At 42.5% G+C, this 18,646-nt stretch overlaps 2 protein-coding genes across 6 annotated transcripts; one reads left to right on the forward strand and one right to left on the reverse strand.

The window, feature by feature from the left end:
• On the forward strand, positions 1 to 14,656 carry arhgap45b (Rho GTPase activating protein 45b). 4 transcript variants are annotated; one of them, XM_034881675.1, is made up of 24 exons: positions 1 to 232; positions 749 to 998; positions 1,979 to 2,166; positions 4,294 to 4,432; positions 4,683 to 4,767; positions 5,748 to 5,820; positions 6,045 to 6,120; positions 6,601 to 6,732; positions 7,625 to 7,686; positions 7,848 to 7,958; positions 8,089 to 8,169; positions 8,279 to 8,446; positions 8,692 to 8,829; positions 8,983 to 9,179; positions 9,489 to 9,610; positions 9,888 to 9,974; positions 10,136 to 10,237; positions 10,374 to 10,537; positions 10,636 to 10,824; positions 11,357 to 11,494; positions 12,258 to 12,529; positions 12,614 to 12,851; positions 13,423 to 13,528; positions 13,757 to 14,656. In XM_034881675.1, the coding sequence occupies exons 1-24, from the start codon at positions 104 to 106 to the stop codon at positions 14,218 to 14,220; spliced, it is 3,711 nt and encodes a 1,236-aa protein (XP_034737566.1). In that variant the 5' UTR covers positions 1 to 103; the 3' UTR covers positions 14,221 to 14,656. The 4 variants fall into 4 exon arrangements, with proteins under 4 accessions (XP_034737566.1, XP_034737568.1, XP_034737567.1 ...); XM_034881677.1 differs by having other exon boundaries at positions 13,775 to 14,656; XM_034881676.1 differs by having other exon boundaries at positions 1,979 to 2,161; positions 4,292 to 4,432.
• Positions 14,657 to 15,075: 419 nt separating this feature from the next.
• On the reverse strand, positions 15,076 to 18,637 carry polr2eb (polymerase (RNA) II (DNA directed) polypeptide E, b). 2 transcript variants are annotated; one of them, XM_034882456.1, is made up of 8 exons: positions 18,468 to 18,637; positions 17,805 to 17,979; positions 17,502 to 17,617; positions 17,253 to 17,333; positions 17,086 to 17,144; positions 16,797 to 16,875; positions 15,549 to 15,621; positions 15,076 to 15,193 (listed from the first exon to the last, which is right to left on the reverse strand). In XM_034882456.1, exons 1-7 carry the CDS (start codon positions 18,522 to 18,524, stop codon positions 15,556 to 15,558), a joined length of 633 nt encoding a protein of 210 aa, XP_034738347.1. In that variant the 5' UTR covers positions 18,525 to 18,637; the 3' UTR covers positions 15,076 to 15,193; positions 15,549 to 15,555. The 2 variants fall into 2 exon arrangements, with proteins under 2 accessions (XP_034738347.1, XP_034738346.1); XM_034882455.1 differs by having other exon boundaries at positions 15,076 to 15,204.
• Positions 18,638 to 18,646: the final 9 nt, after the last annotated feature.

The raw sequence follows: 18,646 nt of genomic DNA on the forward strand, positions 1-18,646 counted from the left end.
AAGCAGTGTCAGACTACAGTGTGGGAATGTCCTTGTGAGATCAGTTGTAAAAGTTAACTTGTGCTTAGTTAGAATGGGGACAGAGCTGTAGGGGGAAAGGAGCATGCTGAAACGTGGTGGAAAAAACAGCTACAACCCCTACTCTACCAGTCAGAGAGTTAGGAAAGCTGAGACTAAAGGCAAGGACAAACTGGACATACTGCCCAACAAGCACAACGTATGGCTTAAGCAGGTATGTTTGCGTGTATGCATGGCATCTTATGTGTGCAACACATATGAAAAATGTATAGAAATGCTTTCTTGTCAAATGTTAGTACTATTTGTAGCAGTGAGCAGTGCTCCTTGGCTTTGCCGGAGATGCACATGTCAGGCCCCAAACTGTAATGATAAAAGTCTTCCGTAAATGGGAGATGAGATGCAGTAGTAGGGAACTGTAGGCACTGTTTTGTAGGCAGTTGAGAAGGTATTTTCTATGAAAAATATCACTGTTATTATTCCAAACAGTACATTTCTACACCCGGCTCTGTTTGCCACACCCGACAACAGCTTGGAGTCAGGAAGTGTTTTGCAACACGACACAGGATCTTGTGAAAGTCTTCACATGTGTGTTTACCAACAACAGTGCTGCTGTGTTTAAGGCCACAAGAATGAAGACGAGCCACTTTGTTGACCTCATGCCGTTCAGGTCGCGATGAAAATCATGTGATCGTTGTGACCTTTTTTTTTTCTCTTCCTGTCCCTCTCTCAGCTGTCCATCCTTCAGGAGCAGCCCCAGAAAGATGCAGGCGACACCACTCTCTCTTCCTCACCCTCATTCTTTTCCTCCTCTTCAACTCTGACCCCGACCTCTGCCGGGTTCCAGGATGTCTCCCTGTCCTGCCCGAGCACCCCCAGCATCCAGCACGGCAAGCTGGCGGCGATGCAAGGAGTGGGCTGCCCGTCCCCTGTCGCCACCCTGAAGAGACCGACTGCGCTGAGCAGACATGCCAGCGCTGCAGGTCTGGTTCAAAACATTTGGAATTATTCATCACCTTGTTAAGGTCCCAGATCCACTTCCTGTCAGCCTTGCAACTCATCCTCCCAGGAAGCAAAATCTGGAGAAAGACCGCACACTTACAGTACAGTGCACAAAGTACACTTTCCACCTACCTGAAATTTAACAAGCAAAAGATTTCAGAAGGAAAGTTTTTATTATTAAATTATATTATCAGACTCTAATAAAGTGTGAAAGTGGATTTTGAAGCCTCAAGGTATGGACAGGTGGCAGTCCCAGCATCCCAGTTTTAATTACTGATTGATTTGGGGAATTCCCCCCCATATATATTGTAGTCTCCAATGTAAAAAACATAGCATCACAATGTCTTAGAGACAAAAGCTGAAATTCTTAAATAGTTTAAAAGATATTCAATTTACAATGATAAATGAAACAGAAGCAAAGCCTCACATTTAAAGGAATAGTTTGACAATTTGGGAGCTACACGCTTAGCTTTCTGTAGCTAACAGGGAACTGCTAGTCTGGCTCTGTCCAAAGCTAACCGCATCTGCCAGTCAGCACCTTGTTAATGCTCACTAACTAACATGCTATATATGGTTTGTTTATCTTAACAATTTAAAAAACAATCAAAAAAAGTGTAAAATGCAATTAGCAGTTTAACAGGCAATGATGTGCCGTACTATTTCGTGGCTGGCAGATGCAGAAGTTACCGCTCCTGACCAAGAAGCAACTAATCACTTTAATTTAGTTGTCATAAGTTACGTTAACAAGATATAAAATGTTAATTAGTGAGATTTGAAGGGTTCTGGTGCCTGGATTGTGTTACTTCCTGTAAGGCTAAAGATTTAACCCTATACATGACGGATATGACGGTGGCATTGATCGTCTTATCTAACTTGGCTAAAAAGCCAAACATTTTCGTAAGAGTTCTAAAATCTGTTTGCTTGGCGAATGACCAAATGCATTTGTTCTGTGTCTCCTCAGGTTTCCCGCTCCAGTCGTGGGTGTTCACTAAAGGCCAGGGGAAAGGGGCCTTGACCCCCACTGCTTCGCCTGAGGGTCCAGAGAGCACAGCCATTGAGGTTGAGGACATCCCGGCACTGCTGAGGGACGTGGCACGCTTCGCAGAGGCTGTGGAGAAACTGAAGGACGTCGTGCTGGCTGAAGGTGAGCGTGTTGACAGATCTGCTTTACGAATCAACTCACAGAAACAATGACTTCATATTTAATATGTAGAAGATCCCCAAATATTTACCGTCGAAATGAGTTAGGCTCCTGTCTTGTTAGCTGGTTCAGAAAATGGTTTGAGGGTGTGTTATGGGTTTTACCTAAGCACTCTCTGTTGCGATCACAGAACTAAAGACACAAGTAATGCTTGCTTTCATCACTGAAGACAAGACAGTTGCGTGTGCGTGCGTTCGTGCGTGTGTGTGTAGCTAGTTATGATTTTTATCCTGTGGCTAGTACGACAATAGTTCATTGTTTCTTTTTGTGTTGTATGCATGTATATAATAGGTTTGCAGACAGAACAATAGTGTTTGGCTTGTGGCACAATCCAGTTAGTTTTGACAAGGGACTCGCACAAAAAAGACGTGAGGTATCCACAAAAGGTTTTTGCTAAACTTACATCAGTCATCTTCACCGACACGTGTGCATGGGAAGGGGAGGGAATTGGGTGGAGCCACCTCACACAAGTGGCTGTGAGCGTCCTCTCTCCAAGTAAAGGGCTGCGTTTCCGCTGCGCCCGCAGAGTCGACCGCACTCTTGTCTCCAGCAGGAAGCCAGCTTCTTGTTCATTGCAGCCTCATTCACACACTCACCCCCTCCTGTGTGATGCTGCGCAGCTTAAAATGGCAAACCCCTCTACCTATCCTCGTAGAGTAAAATACCACCACTTCTGCTAAACAAACGTTGGATTTGAGAACGATGGGTGGTTTTTGTTTTTTTAACTTGGTCGGTTGGAACAAAGGCTTTTTCAGAGCAGAGTTTTGTGGTTCAGATGAAACTGAAAAGACATTTTGTTTGTGTGTCTTTCTGTCTGCTGTTATCTGGCTCTGTTCTGTCTTGTTCTCCACCCAGTGTGCTTTCTAAACAGGAAGCCATGATGGATAGCTTCTGACAGAAGGGCCTCGTCCACACTTCCTCCTCTGATAGGTTGGCTGCATTGCTGCGATGCCTCCTCCTTAATCAGCAGCGCAATCCCAGTTTAAGCTTCGCCCCTGCCTCGCTGCAATCACTTACTCTGGAACCTTGTGGCTTCTATAGGTCCCATTTTATTCCATTAACATCTAAGCAAGCAAGTGGAGAGTAAGGTGATTTGTTTTAATGAGCTGCAGAAAGCAGGTGTAGCGCGGCACCAGAGTTAATTTATAATCTTGCAATACAATAGAGATAACCACATCCTCTCAGGTCACTCTGTTCTTATTGGCCTCTGCTGCTCAGACACTCTTGGCGTGTGTGTGCGCCCGTCCTTCCGTCCGTACAGTGACATCAAAGCAGAGGAGCTGACACTGTGTAGGTTGAGTCAACCTGTCTGACACTCTGGAGACATGTTGCCCATTATCACTGACCTAACCGTTTGTGCTCAGACTGGCCGTCTCTACTATTAAAAGAATAGTTTTACATTTTGAGAAATAGGCATGGTTGCATTCTTTAAGTGAGTTGGATGAGAAGATCTATCACTCTCATATCTGTAAGGTTAATATGAAACTACAGCCAGGAGCCTCTTAACTTGGCTTAGCAGAAGTACTGGGAAGATGGGGAAATGGTTAGCCTGGCTTACGGTCTTAAGGTAACAAAATAAATCTGCCACCTTAACTATACTTGGTTTAATCTGCACAAAAACATAACTTGTCTCTGATAGAAAAAAAACTTTTCCTTTTTTTAAAATAGATGAAAAAACTTATTTTTGGTCCAATATTACCAACGGGTTGTAATGCATTTGTTAGCATGAACTGAACACTTCCCTTATTGATGCATTCAAAGACACTCTGAGAGCGATTAATTGATCCCTGTTTGCAGTGCCATTATTTACAATTTAACTTTGATGTGATGGATTTCCTAACTGTCTGAAACAAGCTACAAATCTCTACAATTCAATTATCATATTGTATTGGTATAAAAAATAAATGGCTTCTTGGAAAAATCTTAACCAGTACTAAAAGTATCTGTTAGAAAATATTTGGCAAATGCCTCGTTTATGGAATAAAACCAGGATGTGGTTCAGCTATAACTGCACTACAGTCTTCTCATTTCCTCGTTCCAACCATACTTTCCTCCTTCCTCCCTCTCGTCCAGGTAAGGAGAGTCAGCGGCCTGTGGCTCACGAGTGTTTGGGGGAGGTCCTACGGGTGCTGCGGCAGGTCATCAACACCTACCCTCTGCTCAACACCGTGGAGATCCTCACTGCTGCTGGCAAGCTCATATCCAAAGTCAAAGGTCAGTCCGTTGTCCGGAGAATCCTTCAGCCATGAATCAAAAGGTAGTGAAAACAAAAAGTACAGGATGATGAATACAGGTTTTTTGTTTTTTTAAACTAGTTTGCTAGAAATGACTTCCACAGTTCCACAGCCTTTGGTAATGCTGTACATGTACCTTGATGTAACTGGTGTTCAGGTGTGATAGTTATTGTTGTCAGCAATGCATTTTAAACCACAATTGAAACTTGAACATGGCTGTGATTTTTCAGGTTTCCACTATGAGGCCTGCAACGAGGCCGATAAAAAGGACTTTGAGAAGGCAATTGAAACCATTGCAGTTGCTTTTAGCAGCAAGTGAGTATTTAATACATCTTCACAATTGCCTTATAATTGAAATTACTAAATGTTTCCATCCTTAAGTTTCTAGATAGTGACCACTACTTGTATGATAAAGTTATTGTTCTTGCAATGCTACAATGACTGAGTGACTTGTTACCAGTGTATCTGACCCGGTATTACCTCTTTAACAGACAATAAGCAAGTGTCAGGTAGTGGGTATGTGTGTGTCAACGCGTACAAAGTAGTCTGTTGTTGGGAATTGGAGAGAGAAGTGCAGCAATGGTGACACATTTGCATCAGGCAGAGCCGAAAACAGGAAGTGGTTCTTTTCTTCTACCGTATGACACAAAACCAAAAGTTGAAATTGCTGTTGACTACCTGGCAGCTCCAAGTGAACAGATTGCTACATACTGACAATATAATCAATCACTAGAATTAATGAGAATGACGAATTTGAGACTAAACACACTATTTAAAGCAAAAACTATGAAATCATCAAATCTTTAAAAAAAAAATGTATATAACCTGAACGTTTTGAATCTTTAAATTTGAGAAATTAAAATAAAGCTGTAGTAGAGGAATGTGTAATTGGAGTAGAGTGCAGCAACAGTGTCTGTGATACAGTGTATCACATGCTAGTCTGTGCCATTTCAGGGTTTAGACATCTGTCACAGAGCTTGAGGAGGAAGTGAGCTGGCGGAGCCGTTGAAATCTGCCTGATGTGTCTGTTTCCTCATTCTCTCCTCTTCTCTTCCTCTGTTTGACAGTTGTTTTCTGTTATAAACAGTAAAACACCAAGATGGAGAGGCATCTTTTTTGTCTAGTCTTTATTTAAACAAGCGAGTTAATGAAATTTATTTTTAAATCTGCCATTTGCTAGTTTTTTTTTACACAGATTATTATTACTGCCCCCTTTCTATTCACCGTGACCTCACCACATCAATATATTTACTTGTCATATTTGCCAATGTAAAGGTGTCTTTGTTTGTCCTCAGTGTGTCTGAACTGCTGATGGGAGAGGTGGACAGCAGCACATTGCTCTCCCTGCTGCCCACTGAGAAGAGCAGGGTGAGTTTATCACCAGTGTTTTGTTTTTTTATACCAAAATAATATAATAAAATAGTAGGGTTATCTAACAGGGTCAGAAACTATGTAAAATTGTGCACTAGTTTGTACACCTCAATCAACTATCACTTAACCTAGGGTGATTTCCACTCCAAACCAAAAATCCCTTAGTTGATGACAAGTGTAGACGTGTGTTGTAAGTAATGAATCATCTTTGTGCTGTGTAGTCGATGGAGAACTTGTACGCGGCGACAGGCCAGGGAGCAGACGGGGGACAGTTCAGGGGCGACCTGCAGGACATTGGTAAGGCAGTCAGCTGCTCCCCCACTCCCACTCAGCTTTGGCTGACTTCTTTCTGTCCATCCGAGACATGTGATGGCGCTACACCTTTGACCTTACATTCACTCACATTTGTCTGTGTACTCTGTCATCAGTTTACATTAGAAACTAAGGATCCAACCTAAATTCAGGTCATGGAAGCTTTGACATGTTGTTCCACACACTGAATGTTGGGAAGGTCTCCCCCTGCTGACGTAAACACTGATACAGCAACATGTTTTACAGCAACAGTGTCAGCTGCAGAAACTAAGTCTTCATCACAGAAAATCTCAGAAAAAAGTTACAGTATTCAAAATTATTGAATGTTGTTGATCTTTTCACCTCTTCTGCAAACATTTTTCCTCGCACAAATCATAATCCGGCAAACACAGTTTTATGTTTTAATAGTAACAAACTGCGCTTGTTCCTGTGCAGTGACCTGTGTTTGGGCATGTTGATGTGTAGGCAGAGCTGAGGCCGTGGATGTGATCCTCCAAAACAGCGAAGGAGGGGTGGACTCTGCTCTGCTCTATGCCAAAACCATCTCTAAGTACATGAAGGACCTGATGACCTACGTGGAGAAGAGAATCTCACTTGGTGAGTGGGAAACTGCACAAGTTGTGATTGGTGTTTGCCATTTTTAATTTAATGTTTTATAAGCTAAATCAGTGTTTCTCAAATGGTACTGGTACATCTAGGGGTACTTAGGAGTTATGCAGGGGGTACGTGACATTTCTTGTCATCCATTCATCTATCTTCGTCCGCTAATCCGGAGTTGGTCGCGGGGGAGCAGCTCCAGCAGGGGCCCCCAAACGTCATTTTCCCGAGCCACATTTCCAGCTCCGACCGGGGGATCCCGAGGCGTTCCCTGGCCAGGTTGGAGATATGTCACACTCCCAGGCTCCCTCCAGGATTCTTGTGAGAGTGAAAATCTGATCCGTTGTTCCACAACCAGGACAGAATCTGCATTGTTCCTCTTCAACCTGATGCATGCTTCTTAAAAATAATTATAGTACAACAGTGAAGGAAATTGGTGATGGGTTTTAAACATTTGAAACAGCATTTAAGTGTTTCTCATTTACAAGGTGGTTGTTGTTGTTGTTAACAGTAAATCAACACTGATAGGGCGGTGTTGTATTGTACCTCCTTTTATATAGGCTTTTTTTTTTTTTTATTCCCACCTAAAATGTCTTGCGGGGCACCTGGGTCATTCCCCCTCGCTTTTCCCTTTCAATTATAAGACAATACATTTATAAAATAAAGGCCGACAAAGCCTTGTAAATGTCTTGCGCTGTTCAGGGGGTACTTGGCTAAAAAAATATTTCAAAGGGGGGGACATTATTGAAAATGTTTAAGAACCATTGAGCTATATGATCAGTTGTGAATAGATATAGATTAATGATTGATTTAAGGTAATAGTTGCAGTCCTAGTACATGAACCATTGTAGAAAAACTTGCTAACACTTGTTCTTTTCTTCTATTTTACCAGAGACTGAGTTCTCCAAAGGCCTCCAGAGATTGTACCAGTCCTGCAAACACAGCATAACACATGTAAACCTTATTGATTTTACCTCTGAATCTCTCTCACTGGTTATCTGTGATGTTGAATGTTAAAAAGTAGAGTAAACTCAAAAGCAATACAGCGTTCTGTCCAAGTGTTTGTGTTGGATACCAAACCTTCTCTTCCCGTTTTTGTGTTGACTTCCTTTCAGCCCCAAATGCCCCTCTTCTCCATCTACTCTCTGGCTCTGGAGCAGGACCAGGAGCAGAGTGTGGGCCTGCAGCAGGCCAACGCCACCCTGCACAACCAGACCTTCATCCAGGTAAACGTGAACACCTTTACAACATCTGTGAGTTGTGGTCCTTCTTGAATCCCCCCTCACGCTGCTTTTAATAGAGTGTTATTGCCCCTTCGCACATTGTATTGATCACAGATGCGTTTTGTCTGTGCAGCCTCTGATGCAACGGAAGCAGGATCATGAAAAGAGACGGAAGGAGATCAAGGAACACTGGATTCGCGCTAAGAGAAAACTAGTACGACCTCCTATTTTGTACAGATGAGACCACGTTAGGAATAGACTGTATTTATCTCTTAATAACAATAAGTTATTGTAAGGACCAAACATAATTTGTCTTTGTTTAGATGGAGTGCGAAGCGAACCTGCGGAAAGCCAAGCAAGCCTTCATGGTCCGCTGCGAGGAGCACGACAAGGCCAAAATGGCAGCCTCTCGAGCTGAGGAAGAAGGAGGAGGCTCTACAGCAAAGTCTTTGGAGAAGAAGAAAAGATTAGAGGAAGAGGCTCGCAACAAGGTTCTTATCAGTAACTTTATTCTTTTGCTCTTTTTCAAAGCTTCATCACTGTGGAATGAAAAAGGATGTGCATGGTAACATTTTAAGAGCAAGTTGTTCTTCAGTGATACGTGATTATGTTGAAATCTTCCTGCCACAATGTCACTTTATTGACCTATCTTTGTTCAAATCTGAATGATTAACAAAGAAAAAACAAGAATGCAGGAACTAAGTTGAAAATTCAAAATGTTTGCGTGTGTTCTCAGTCAGATGAAGCGGAGGCCACCTATCGGACATGTATAGCGGATGCCACCACTCAGCAGCAGGAGCTGGAGCACACAAAGGTCACAGTGCTGAGACAACTGCAGGACGTCATTAAACAGAGCGACCAGACCATCCGCTCGGTCAGAACAAACACACACACACACACACACACACACAAACACCTCATTGTTACAAAACAATGCCGACCTTTTCAAACTATGTCTAAATTGCCCCAGAAGGGGACAAACTAAGTCTTTGCTGATCCTTTTTGTTGTAACTCTTTCCCCCACCAGGCGACCATCTCGTACTACCAGCTCATGCACATGCAGACCGTAGCCTTGCCGGTCCACTACCAGACTCTGTGTGAGAGCAGCAAGCTGTACGACCCAGGCCAGCAGTATGCCGCACACGTGCGTGACCTGCAGCTCCCAGAGCAGCCGGCCGTTCAGTACACATTTGAGAGCTACAGTCCCTTCAGCTCATCGTCACAGTAAGAGCTCCAGTCAGAGCCACACTTATCCAGGTTTTCAGTTTAAACCCTAAAGAAAACGTTTCGTCTCATCTGTACAGTAAATATGATGCTACAGTTAGGTTAGCTTAGAGCAAAGACTGGAAACAGGAAAAACAGCTAGTCAAGTCTGGCACAAAACCCAATTTTGAACGCTCCGAAGATTTGTTCAGATTTAACAATCAAGACATAGACTGTTGATTATAAGAGCTTGAGATGTGCTGATTGGCATGTGTACATGTGTATTAACCAAAAATGTCAAATAAATAGTCTTATAATTCCACATTGTAGCCATGGCCACAGACCAAGGAATGACAGTTTCAACACAGAGCAGACGAGCCACACGGATGGTCCTGCCACCAGTGTGGATACAGCAGCTGGAGACAGCCGAGACACGGAGGCTCACCGCAAGAGTAAGTGTTGCCTGCTGCTGCCGTAGAAGTTACTGAGCTGTAGTTTTGTAAAGATTAGTATTTTTGAGACCTTCAGTAAATTTTTCCCTATAGTTCATTTGCTCATTTCATTCCATATTTTAAGAGTAAACGGATACAAGAGTTACAAGTTCCGATGTTTTTTGAATTATCCAGTTTAAGATTAATGACTGTTGACAGTGGCTCAATTTAGCCATGTAATGTCATTATTCTGATACCGACTATAATAATAATACTCTTGTCCCTTGGTCATCCCTAGGACAGGGCCACAAGTCGTGGGGTTCAACAGTGAGCGATGACAGCGTTGGCGGAGAGGGAGCCCTAGAGTCTCCTACTGCCAGCAAAAGTGAGTGAGAACTTCTTGAAACCGATTCACAGAATATCGCTTTGATAAATAACCACAATGAGACGCTATTGGTTTTTCCACTTAAAGGGGAGCTGTAAGTGTCTTTTCATTTGTTTTATATATATGTGAGTGATCATATTTCAACTGTATATTGGTCCTAGGTGACATCAGTAAAATTGTTCGGACATCATCCACTGGAACAATGTCTTCCAATGAGGACGCAGACGAGAAAGACAGGAATGTGACTTCATTTGAAGCTCCAAGTAAGATTGTAATCACTATTGATGTGACTATTCAATAACATGGCCAGACAGAAGGAAAAACTGCTAAATGTGTATCACCTTGCTTTTAAGGGGGCCCCAATATTATTCTTATTATGATGTGGGTCTTTGTCCTCAGACATGAACGGCATGGATCCTGATGTAGTAGTGTCGACCCGACCTTTCCGTAACATCGGCCTGTCTAAAGCAGCCCAGACCCACCGACTGAGGAAGCTACGGACTCCTTCAAAGTGCCGAGAGTGCGATAGCTATGTTTACTTCCAGGGGGCCGAGTGCGAGGAGGTGAGTCTTGCTGCTTGTCTCCTAACATTCAACCTGCAGAGAAAGACTTGGGAGGTCAACCAGATGGATGAGGTCAACATCTCCTCTTCTATCCTCAGTGTTTCCTGGCCTGTCACAAGCGCTGTTTGGAGACTTTGGCCATTCAATGCGGCCACAAGAAGCTGCAAGGCCGTCTGCAGTTGTTTGGCAGGGACTTCTCTCAGGTAGCCAGCTGTGCCAGTGACGGCATTCCCTTCATCATCACCAAGTGTATCTCTGAGATAGAGAGACGGGCACTGAAGATGAAGGTGAGAAAGTGAATTTCTACCATTTGTGAAGTCTCATGGCGTGACGATTTAACTTTGAGTTGTTGTTTTTTAACATTGAGTTCCCCCAGCCTGCCTATGGTCCCCCAGTGGCTCGGTATGGTGATGGGTATAAACCGAGACCTGGGTATCCTGCTCTGCCTTTGACAACATGAAGGCTCAGATGGGCCAATCTAGAATTTTTACCTTATGACCTTGATCAATCATGATGATCAGTTGGTCAAGGCCGCGCCCCCAGCCCTTACCTTGCGCGCCCCCGCCCCCCCCCCCCTCAACACCTAGACTCAGAAAATGACACCTACTAAGGAAAGCTTATTGTGGGACAGGTTCTAGTGGCTGTAATTCTGCACCAAGGTTGAATTTTGGGAAAGAGACTTCAGATACAGTATTAGGGGACCACTAAGGTCTATGACAGCATCCAAAGAGCACCATGTCATGAGACCTTTTAAAGTGAGTGCCGCATGTCTGAATCTTTGCCCCCGAGGTATTTAAATTGTCCAATTCCTCGTTGCAGGGCATCTACAGGGTGAACGGGGTGAAGACTCGTGTGGAGAAGCTGTGTCAGGCCTTTGAGAATGGCAAGGAGCTGGTGGAGCTGTCCCAGTGTTCACCACATGACATTAGCAACGTCCTCAAGCTTTACCTCAGACAGGTACACATGCAAGAGTAAAACCCGGTATGCTCAGGTGATGTGTGGGCCTCGGGAACCATGGCAGCTATCATGGTGGCAGCTAGTAAACAAATGGACCTGACTAACGTAGTTTATCTCCTAATTAGTATAGTAGTATTATAGTACATTTTATTTAAAAAAACAATGCATTACCATCAATATGTTAATTGGTTTGTCACAAAGTTTTTCTAATATAATTAAAATCAGTCGTTAAATCTAGCTATTATACTTATAGTTCTTATAAAGTAGTTCCTTAATTTAAATTAATGATAATTGAAAGAGATTAATACAAACTTACTTAATGGGGCTATCAACAAGTAAAGGAAATCTAAATGTATGGAATTCCTCATGCTTTTGTTGATTAGATTTTTTTAATTAATTTTTTTTATCTTGCTCTCACAAGTTTATAACAATATTATCATTTAGGACTTTGGTTGCTCTTTAACCAGATAAACTGTTAGTAAATCAGTTTGATAGCTGAACTCACAAATGTTTTTTCTTTTTAAATAAGTCAAAGTCAGATTTGTTTAGTAAAAACTGCAGTTTATTTTACCTGAGCAAAGCATTCCTCACTGGCAGGTACCTAGGCTGCCTGACATGTTCACTTGGAGTGTTTTTAATGATCCTTCTCTTAATTATCTGGTTAAATTGAATTGCTCGGAATGAAAGTTGTTCTATAGTCACTTTTAAAGGTTGTGTTACTTAATTCAGCCCCTCTAACGCTTCCTGCATCCGTCACCCCCAGCTGCCAGAGCCTATCATGCTGTTCCGCCTGTACAACAGTCTGATGGGTTTGGCGAAGGAGAGTCTGCATGGTGAAGCGTTCCCCCCAGAAGGAGAGGAGGCTGAGTCAAACAGTACCAACCCAGCAGCGGGGAAGGGTCCGGAGCTGGTGGATCTGGGCCCAGACACCGACCCAGAGGTACTGGTCCTGGTCAACAAGCTGAAGGAGCTACTGAAGGAGCTGCCCAAGGCTAACGTTGCTACGCTGCGCTACATCATTCGCCACCTCCGGAGGTCAGTCATTTAAAAAAAATAAACAAACAAAAACAGGAAGATAGAAGATCAGGCTCTCTATTTATTCCTCCTTCTTCCCTCCAGAATCGCAGAACTAGAGGAAGATAACAAGATGAGTCCCAGTAACTTGGGTATTGTGTTTGGTCCCTCCCTGATGCGTCCCCGTCCGACTGGGGCCACGATCTCCCTGTCCTCTCTGGTTGATTACCCCCACCAGGCCCGCATCGTGGAGGCCCTCATAGTCTTCTATTCGGCCATCTTCCAGTCCAAGACCTCTCAGTCCAACAAAACCTGTCGCTCTGATTCCACCTCCACTCCGCAGGTGTGTGTGTATTTTTTTTTTTTATAGTAACTGTGGTATATTGGACACTAAAATACACACCTGAGACTTTTTTTTGGTGTTGTGGGCCTTGTATAAAAATATGGAAATTAAACGCAATAAATGAACAGGCAATGAATGTGACTACCTGTTTTAATGTCCTGAAGATCTCACGCCCCAGCCAAATATTTGCATTTCAGCACATTATCATTCAGTTGAACTAAACTGGTCGCTATGTGAGGCCACCCTTTGTCACACCAAAACAGATCGTAACATTATGTCTTGTGATTTGATTAATGTGATTCAGCAAATTATTTATGAGCATGAACCCTATTTTTACATTCTACAGCATGAACAGAACCTGGTTTAGCTCTGCCAGAGGCAAAACAACGGAAGCGCTACATAAATTTTCTCATCCAGAGTTATGACATACAGCTTTTCCCTCTGATTTGCAAGTTTTGATATGCTGTCTATAATTTTTTTTTTTAATAATAAATAAATAATATAGTAAAAATACTTTCACTTGGTTTTTCTGGATAACAATCTCTTCATTTCCTTCCTCCCCCAGGTTCAGGAAAGTATTGCAGATAAGAAGATCGGGAGCTCTGCTGATGGAGAGGAGGATGGAGACAGTGAGGAGCCAATTAAACCAGAATCTGACAAGATGGAGGAAGGATGTGGTAAGTTTTTAGAAAGCCTAGGTTGTAAAATACTGTTTCAAATGTAAATCTGCTAACCCTCTTTTTAAATGATTGTAAATCAAAAAAAGTTGACACATCTTCTTGGGGTTCCCGTTGACTTCATAATATTTAAAAGTAGGCAGACTACATGTTTCCCTTCTAAAAATGTAATTATCGCTAAGATATGGCCTTTATGTTTAGCGTGTGTTCAGAGCTGAGAAACCATTGGTCTCTTCATCTCCACAGGAAGTTCTTTAGGGTCGCTGGGGTCTAGTGAGCAGCTCCCGGACTCTGACTCGGAGCTGGACGAGAGTGGTCAGAGGACTACACACTGCCACGGCCTGGTGAAGCAGGAGAGTGAGGTGAGCATGGACGAAGATCAGCTGAGCTACAGGGACAGCCTGGACCTGTCCAGCCGGTCTGCAACCCAAACAGACCCGGAACAAGACGCCGATCAGGACCACGACGTAGCAGAGCCCCCAGCGCTGCCAGACAGTGGGCCTCCAGATGAGGAAACGGGAACAGAGCAGGACCTGAGCGCCTCTCTGGCCGAGCTCAACGTGAACCAGTCCAACAACAACAAGTATCCATGCTCCCCAAAGTTAAGCTTGTCTGGGCTTCAACTGGCACGTCTGTGTGGAAAGAAGTTGGCCCTGACCAGAAACCGGGACAGTGAGCCTGAGTTTGTCTGATATTTAGTGTGTGTGTGTTCTTTTAGTTTGAGCTGAGTAACCGGATTATTGATCTTGTTTTAGTTATTAAAATCCAGCAAATCCTTCATCTGAGAGGGCTGTGTACAGAAAGATTAAAGTTTTTAATGTCTAGGTGTTTGCAGCTGTATCGATCTAGCCCAGCAGTGAAACCTTTGCATGCTTACTGCTGTTTGATGCAATTTAATCTTGTCATTTTATGACGTTTCCACTCCAATTATATAGTTTGTATTTGAAAGTGTTTTATATTTTGCTCTTGCAAGCTTGAGGAAAAGGTGGGTAGCAAAAGCCAATTCTCCTTAAAGTGCTGCTGGGTTTTTTCAGCACTAAAATAATAATAAAAAAGGTATAGTCTCTTTATAAATGTTGCCTGTATTGCTTTGTTATGGATGTTTGGTCTATTTTAATAAACATTTTATTTTAAAATCTAAGTTTGATGTTATCTACAATCATGTTTTGATATTTGTATTTAACAGGGCAAAGTAAAGCCAAATGGGGAACAGTTAAAGGTGAGCAGGAACAAAATACCCAAATGAGGTAGGTAGGTACTAGTGGCCAATGTGCACTGACCAGGTAGTGGGGAGGGTACTAGAGGAACAGTATTGCAGTGTGTGTGTGGTAGATTTGCCTGCGACATACCAGGCACAATAACCTGACCAGTTCAGTCCGTCCAGCATGGCTTTCAAGGCTTTCAAAAGGAAAAAAAAGGTAGGCATCTAAAACTATCGCAGTATGTAGATAGAATTACTACTTTGTCCCCTGCTTTCAGTAATTTGAAGTTTGTTAAATGTACTGTACACAAAAGGTGATGTAAATGAAATCCTCAAATACAATATCTGATTCCATTTTGAATAGTTTATTTTACAAAAGTAATTACAAAACACAATTTGAACAAGTCAAAAGCAGAAGGATGAGTGAAAGACATTTCCTTCACTGGTCCTCCTAAATGTTGATCCTGAAGAATATCTGGAAAAATAAGATACAAAGCGGGTTTATTAAAAGCAGTGACACTCTAGGTGTGAGTGGAAATGTATAGATGGCGTCTGTCAAACATCTGACCCTCCTATACATTTAGTTGAAACATTGTGGCTGGGACAACTTCTACTTTATCACTCTTAAAAGCACAGTGTGGGGACCTCAAGTAAATCTAAGGACAGCCTCGACCAAAGTAAAACCAACCTATGTAAGATTTGTATGATTATACTATAAAAAACAATAAATTGCAACTGTTTAATAACACAAGCCGAATTAGATCAGTGTGACTGGCTTGACCTTTCATAACACACTGCAAATTTATCCGTAACCCTTACCTGTCTATCACTGCACCAGTCTGTATGTGATGTACCTTCCAGCTGTTTCACTAGGTCTGATGATCTTTACTACCTGGAAAAATTGTAGAGAAAACACCCAACCCATGTTTCTAGTATTTGCATATGGGTAGAAGGTAATTTGAAATACAGCTTTGGAACAACATTACATGCTTGTAACTTTCATGTGTATAAAAAAAAAACAAAAAAACAAGTCCAGTTTATTTTGTGCCATTCCTGTTAGTTGTAATAACATAATTACGTAATGGGTCTAAATCTGTGATCACACTGACTTTTCTTCCACGTTCTTTATGATGTAATTCTAAATTCCGGTGGATTTAGGATCACTGTGGTTAACTGCTCCTCAGGTCTCTGCTGGGTAAATCCTGACAGCTAGTTTAACTCTGTCCAATGAGAGTTCTTTTGAAAGTACATGTTCCACCAAAAACAAGTTAACTTCCCGAGGCTATTTTGCAGAGGCTCCGTGCGGAGCTTAGCACCGCCCAAGACGATTGTGATTGGTTTAAAGAAATGGCAATAAACCAGGGCATGTTTTTTTGCCGTCCCGGAATGCTCAGTGGAATAGTCAGACCCTCTTCCGCAGCACGTGGAAGATGGGCTGGCAAAGCGAGACTATAAGGCCCTTACACACCAACCTGAATATCACCCTTCGGACTCTGGCTAGGTCAGTGACTTGAGCCTGTTCACTGCCATCGTCAATCAGAGGAGCTGTCGGCCTTCATTTGGACCAACTTAACATGTTGAATCATAAGGTGGGCAGACAGACTAATCCACAAATGAGAAGTGGGATGAGTGTGACTAACGCCTCTTGAAATCTGACGGAAATATTTTAAACTGACCTTTCTCGATCTGAAATGAAGACAGATTCAGCATCTGCATGGCCTATATCTCACTTAAAATGTTTTCAGAAACACATTTTGGTGAACTATTTTTGTAATATATGAGATTGTAATTCTAACAAGGTGTCACGACGGCCTGGGTGATGCGTCAGAATCATCTGCCAATTTTCATTTTTTTGGGCAACAACACAGATTAAGGGCACACTGCTGTTCTGCAGACATATTAGGTACGCAGAATGTAAACTCAAGTTGGTGCGTTCCGAGGCACTTTTTTTGACCAACTCGGGGAGGCAGTCGGTCCGTCGGGTTGGTGCGTCAGAGCCTTAAGAGAATTGACCCAAGGTCAAATACACAGCACCATGTAAGAAAAAGCATGTCCTAGATGTGATACCTGTCCTCTTTTCAAGCCAAAGTAGCGAGCCACAGGGTCCCCGGCCTGGATCCTAGGCAACTGACTTTCCTTTAATTTACTGAGGTAAAAATGTTAAAGGAAGATTATAAATACATATTTTAGAGTTGAGTCTCATGAAGACACTAAACACAGCTTGATGGTGGTCTTTAGGTAAATCAACTGATTTGTCATACATTATTATTGATAGTAAGTATTCTGAAGATGCTGTGGTGCATTCTCTGCAGACAAATTATTTTGAAATGTATTAGTTCAGTGTGTACAAGGATACTATCTTGCCAGAAGTTCGGTCACTTCCTCTTTTGTCATCACTATGTGCTCTGGAACAAGCTGAAACACAAATCAAAAATGTAATTCTAGCTCTTAGGCGTAGTCTGAAAGATAATTTGTAATTTCAATAGGATTATAATACAATGGGTTTATCAGTCTGTTATTTACCTCATGCTCTGTGATGTTAATAAGCAGCTCCTGTTGTAGAAACTGTTCCAATATGTATTTGGGTGCCATGTCAACTAGAGACTGTAAGGAGACATTTCATTAAATATGTTAACCAGGAGAGCAAGATCCATACAGAAAGTGAAACTGCAGCATAATTACAAGACATGATCAGAAATCACATGTTTAATCCATTTTATATACATTTTTTGTGTTGGTTTGGTTACAATGTTCTACATTGTAGGCGCTTACCTGTTTGGCTGATGGTGTCATGCCCATTTGAACAACAATGATCGCTCGTGTGATGTTCTCCTCCTGCATCCTTTGACAGTACATCTTAATCGTCTTGATTCCCACCTTGGGCTCCTCTGAAAATCGAAGAAAAGATGACTTCATAATACCACATAGCTGCATAGCCATAGATACAATGCTCTAAGTGTAAACGTATGCAAGCAACGGTGTGTGTGTATATGTATATCAATATAAATAAAAGGACTGCTAGCCTCCTATTATTCTACCTAAAAATATAGTATCTACTAATAGATGTGAACCTACCAGGAAAGAAAACAAACATCTGGTCCGTGGGGTCATCGTTGTGTGCCACCAGCACAGTGAGGTCTGTGCGCCTGGGGCGACCCTCGCTGGGCTTGTCTCCAAACTGACTCTTAAACTCATCCAGTGTCTGATCCAACTCGTCCTGTGTCACCAGGTAGCCTCTGTCATGACACAGCTGAGGGTGTAAGGGGAGACCATGAAGCGGGGGAGTGACCAGGAATAACCTTCATTCAGTATTTAAGAAGCAAACTACAACAGACAACAGCTGTCGGGCAGCTCTTCACTCCTAAGACTGTTTAGGTGCTGACCTCTAATAGCGATGAGAAGGCAAAATAGGTTCCTGCCTAGGGGCTAGGTCTTAATTTAGTAAATAATAAAGTCTCTCAGTCCTGGTAAACGGTCACGCTGTATTGATTCCTGAACAAATGAGCTAACGCAATTCTCCTGCAAAGGAAGTAACTCGGCTGTTAAATTACACTGAAAAAATCATTAGCTAAAAACAAAAACAGTTTGTCAGTACAAACCCGATAAACTACCCTACACATACGATCGAAATCCAGAAAAACCTCATGTATCCGACATTGCAGAGCGGAACCTCCGGTTTAGCTAGCTAAGCTACATGCTAAGTTAGCAAGCTAAAACAAACATTCAAAACAAACGCACCTGCATGATGGTTTTGCGAATCTTCCATAGCCTGTAAGTTTCCTCTTCGTCATCCATACCGTCCCACCTTCTCTATATTTGATCTAAAGTTTATTTTTGTTAATTTAACACTTTCTCTCTTGCGTGGAGACCAGTGTATGTGCGACGCACGTTTCTATTGACGCAAGCTGATGACGTAA

Source organism: Etheostoma cragini, chromosome 9 (assembly GCF_013103735.1).
Source record: "Etheostoma cragini isolate CJK2018 chromosome 9, CSU_Ecrag_1.0, whole genome shotgun sequence".
Taxonomy (NCBI): Eukaryota; Metazoa; Chordata; class Actinopteri; order Perciformes; family Percidae; genus Etheostoma; species Etheostoma cragini.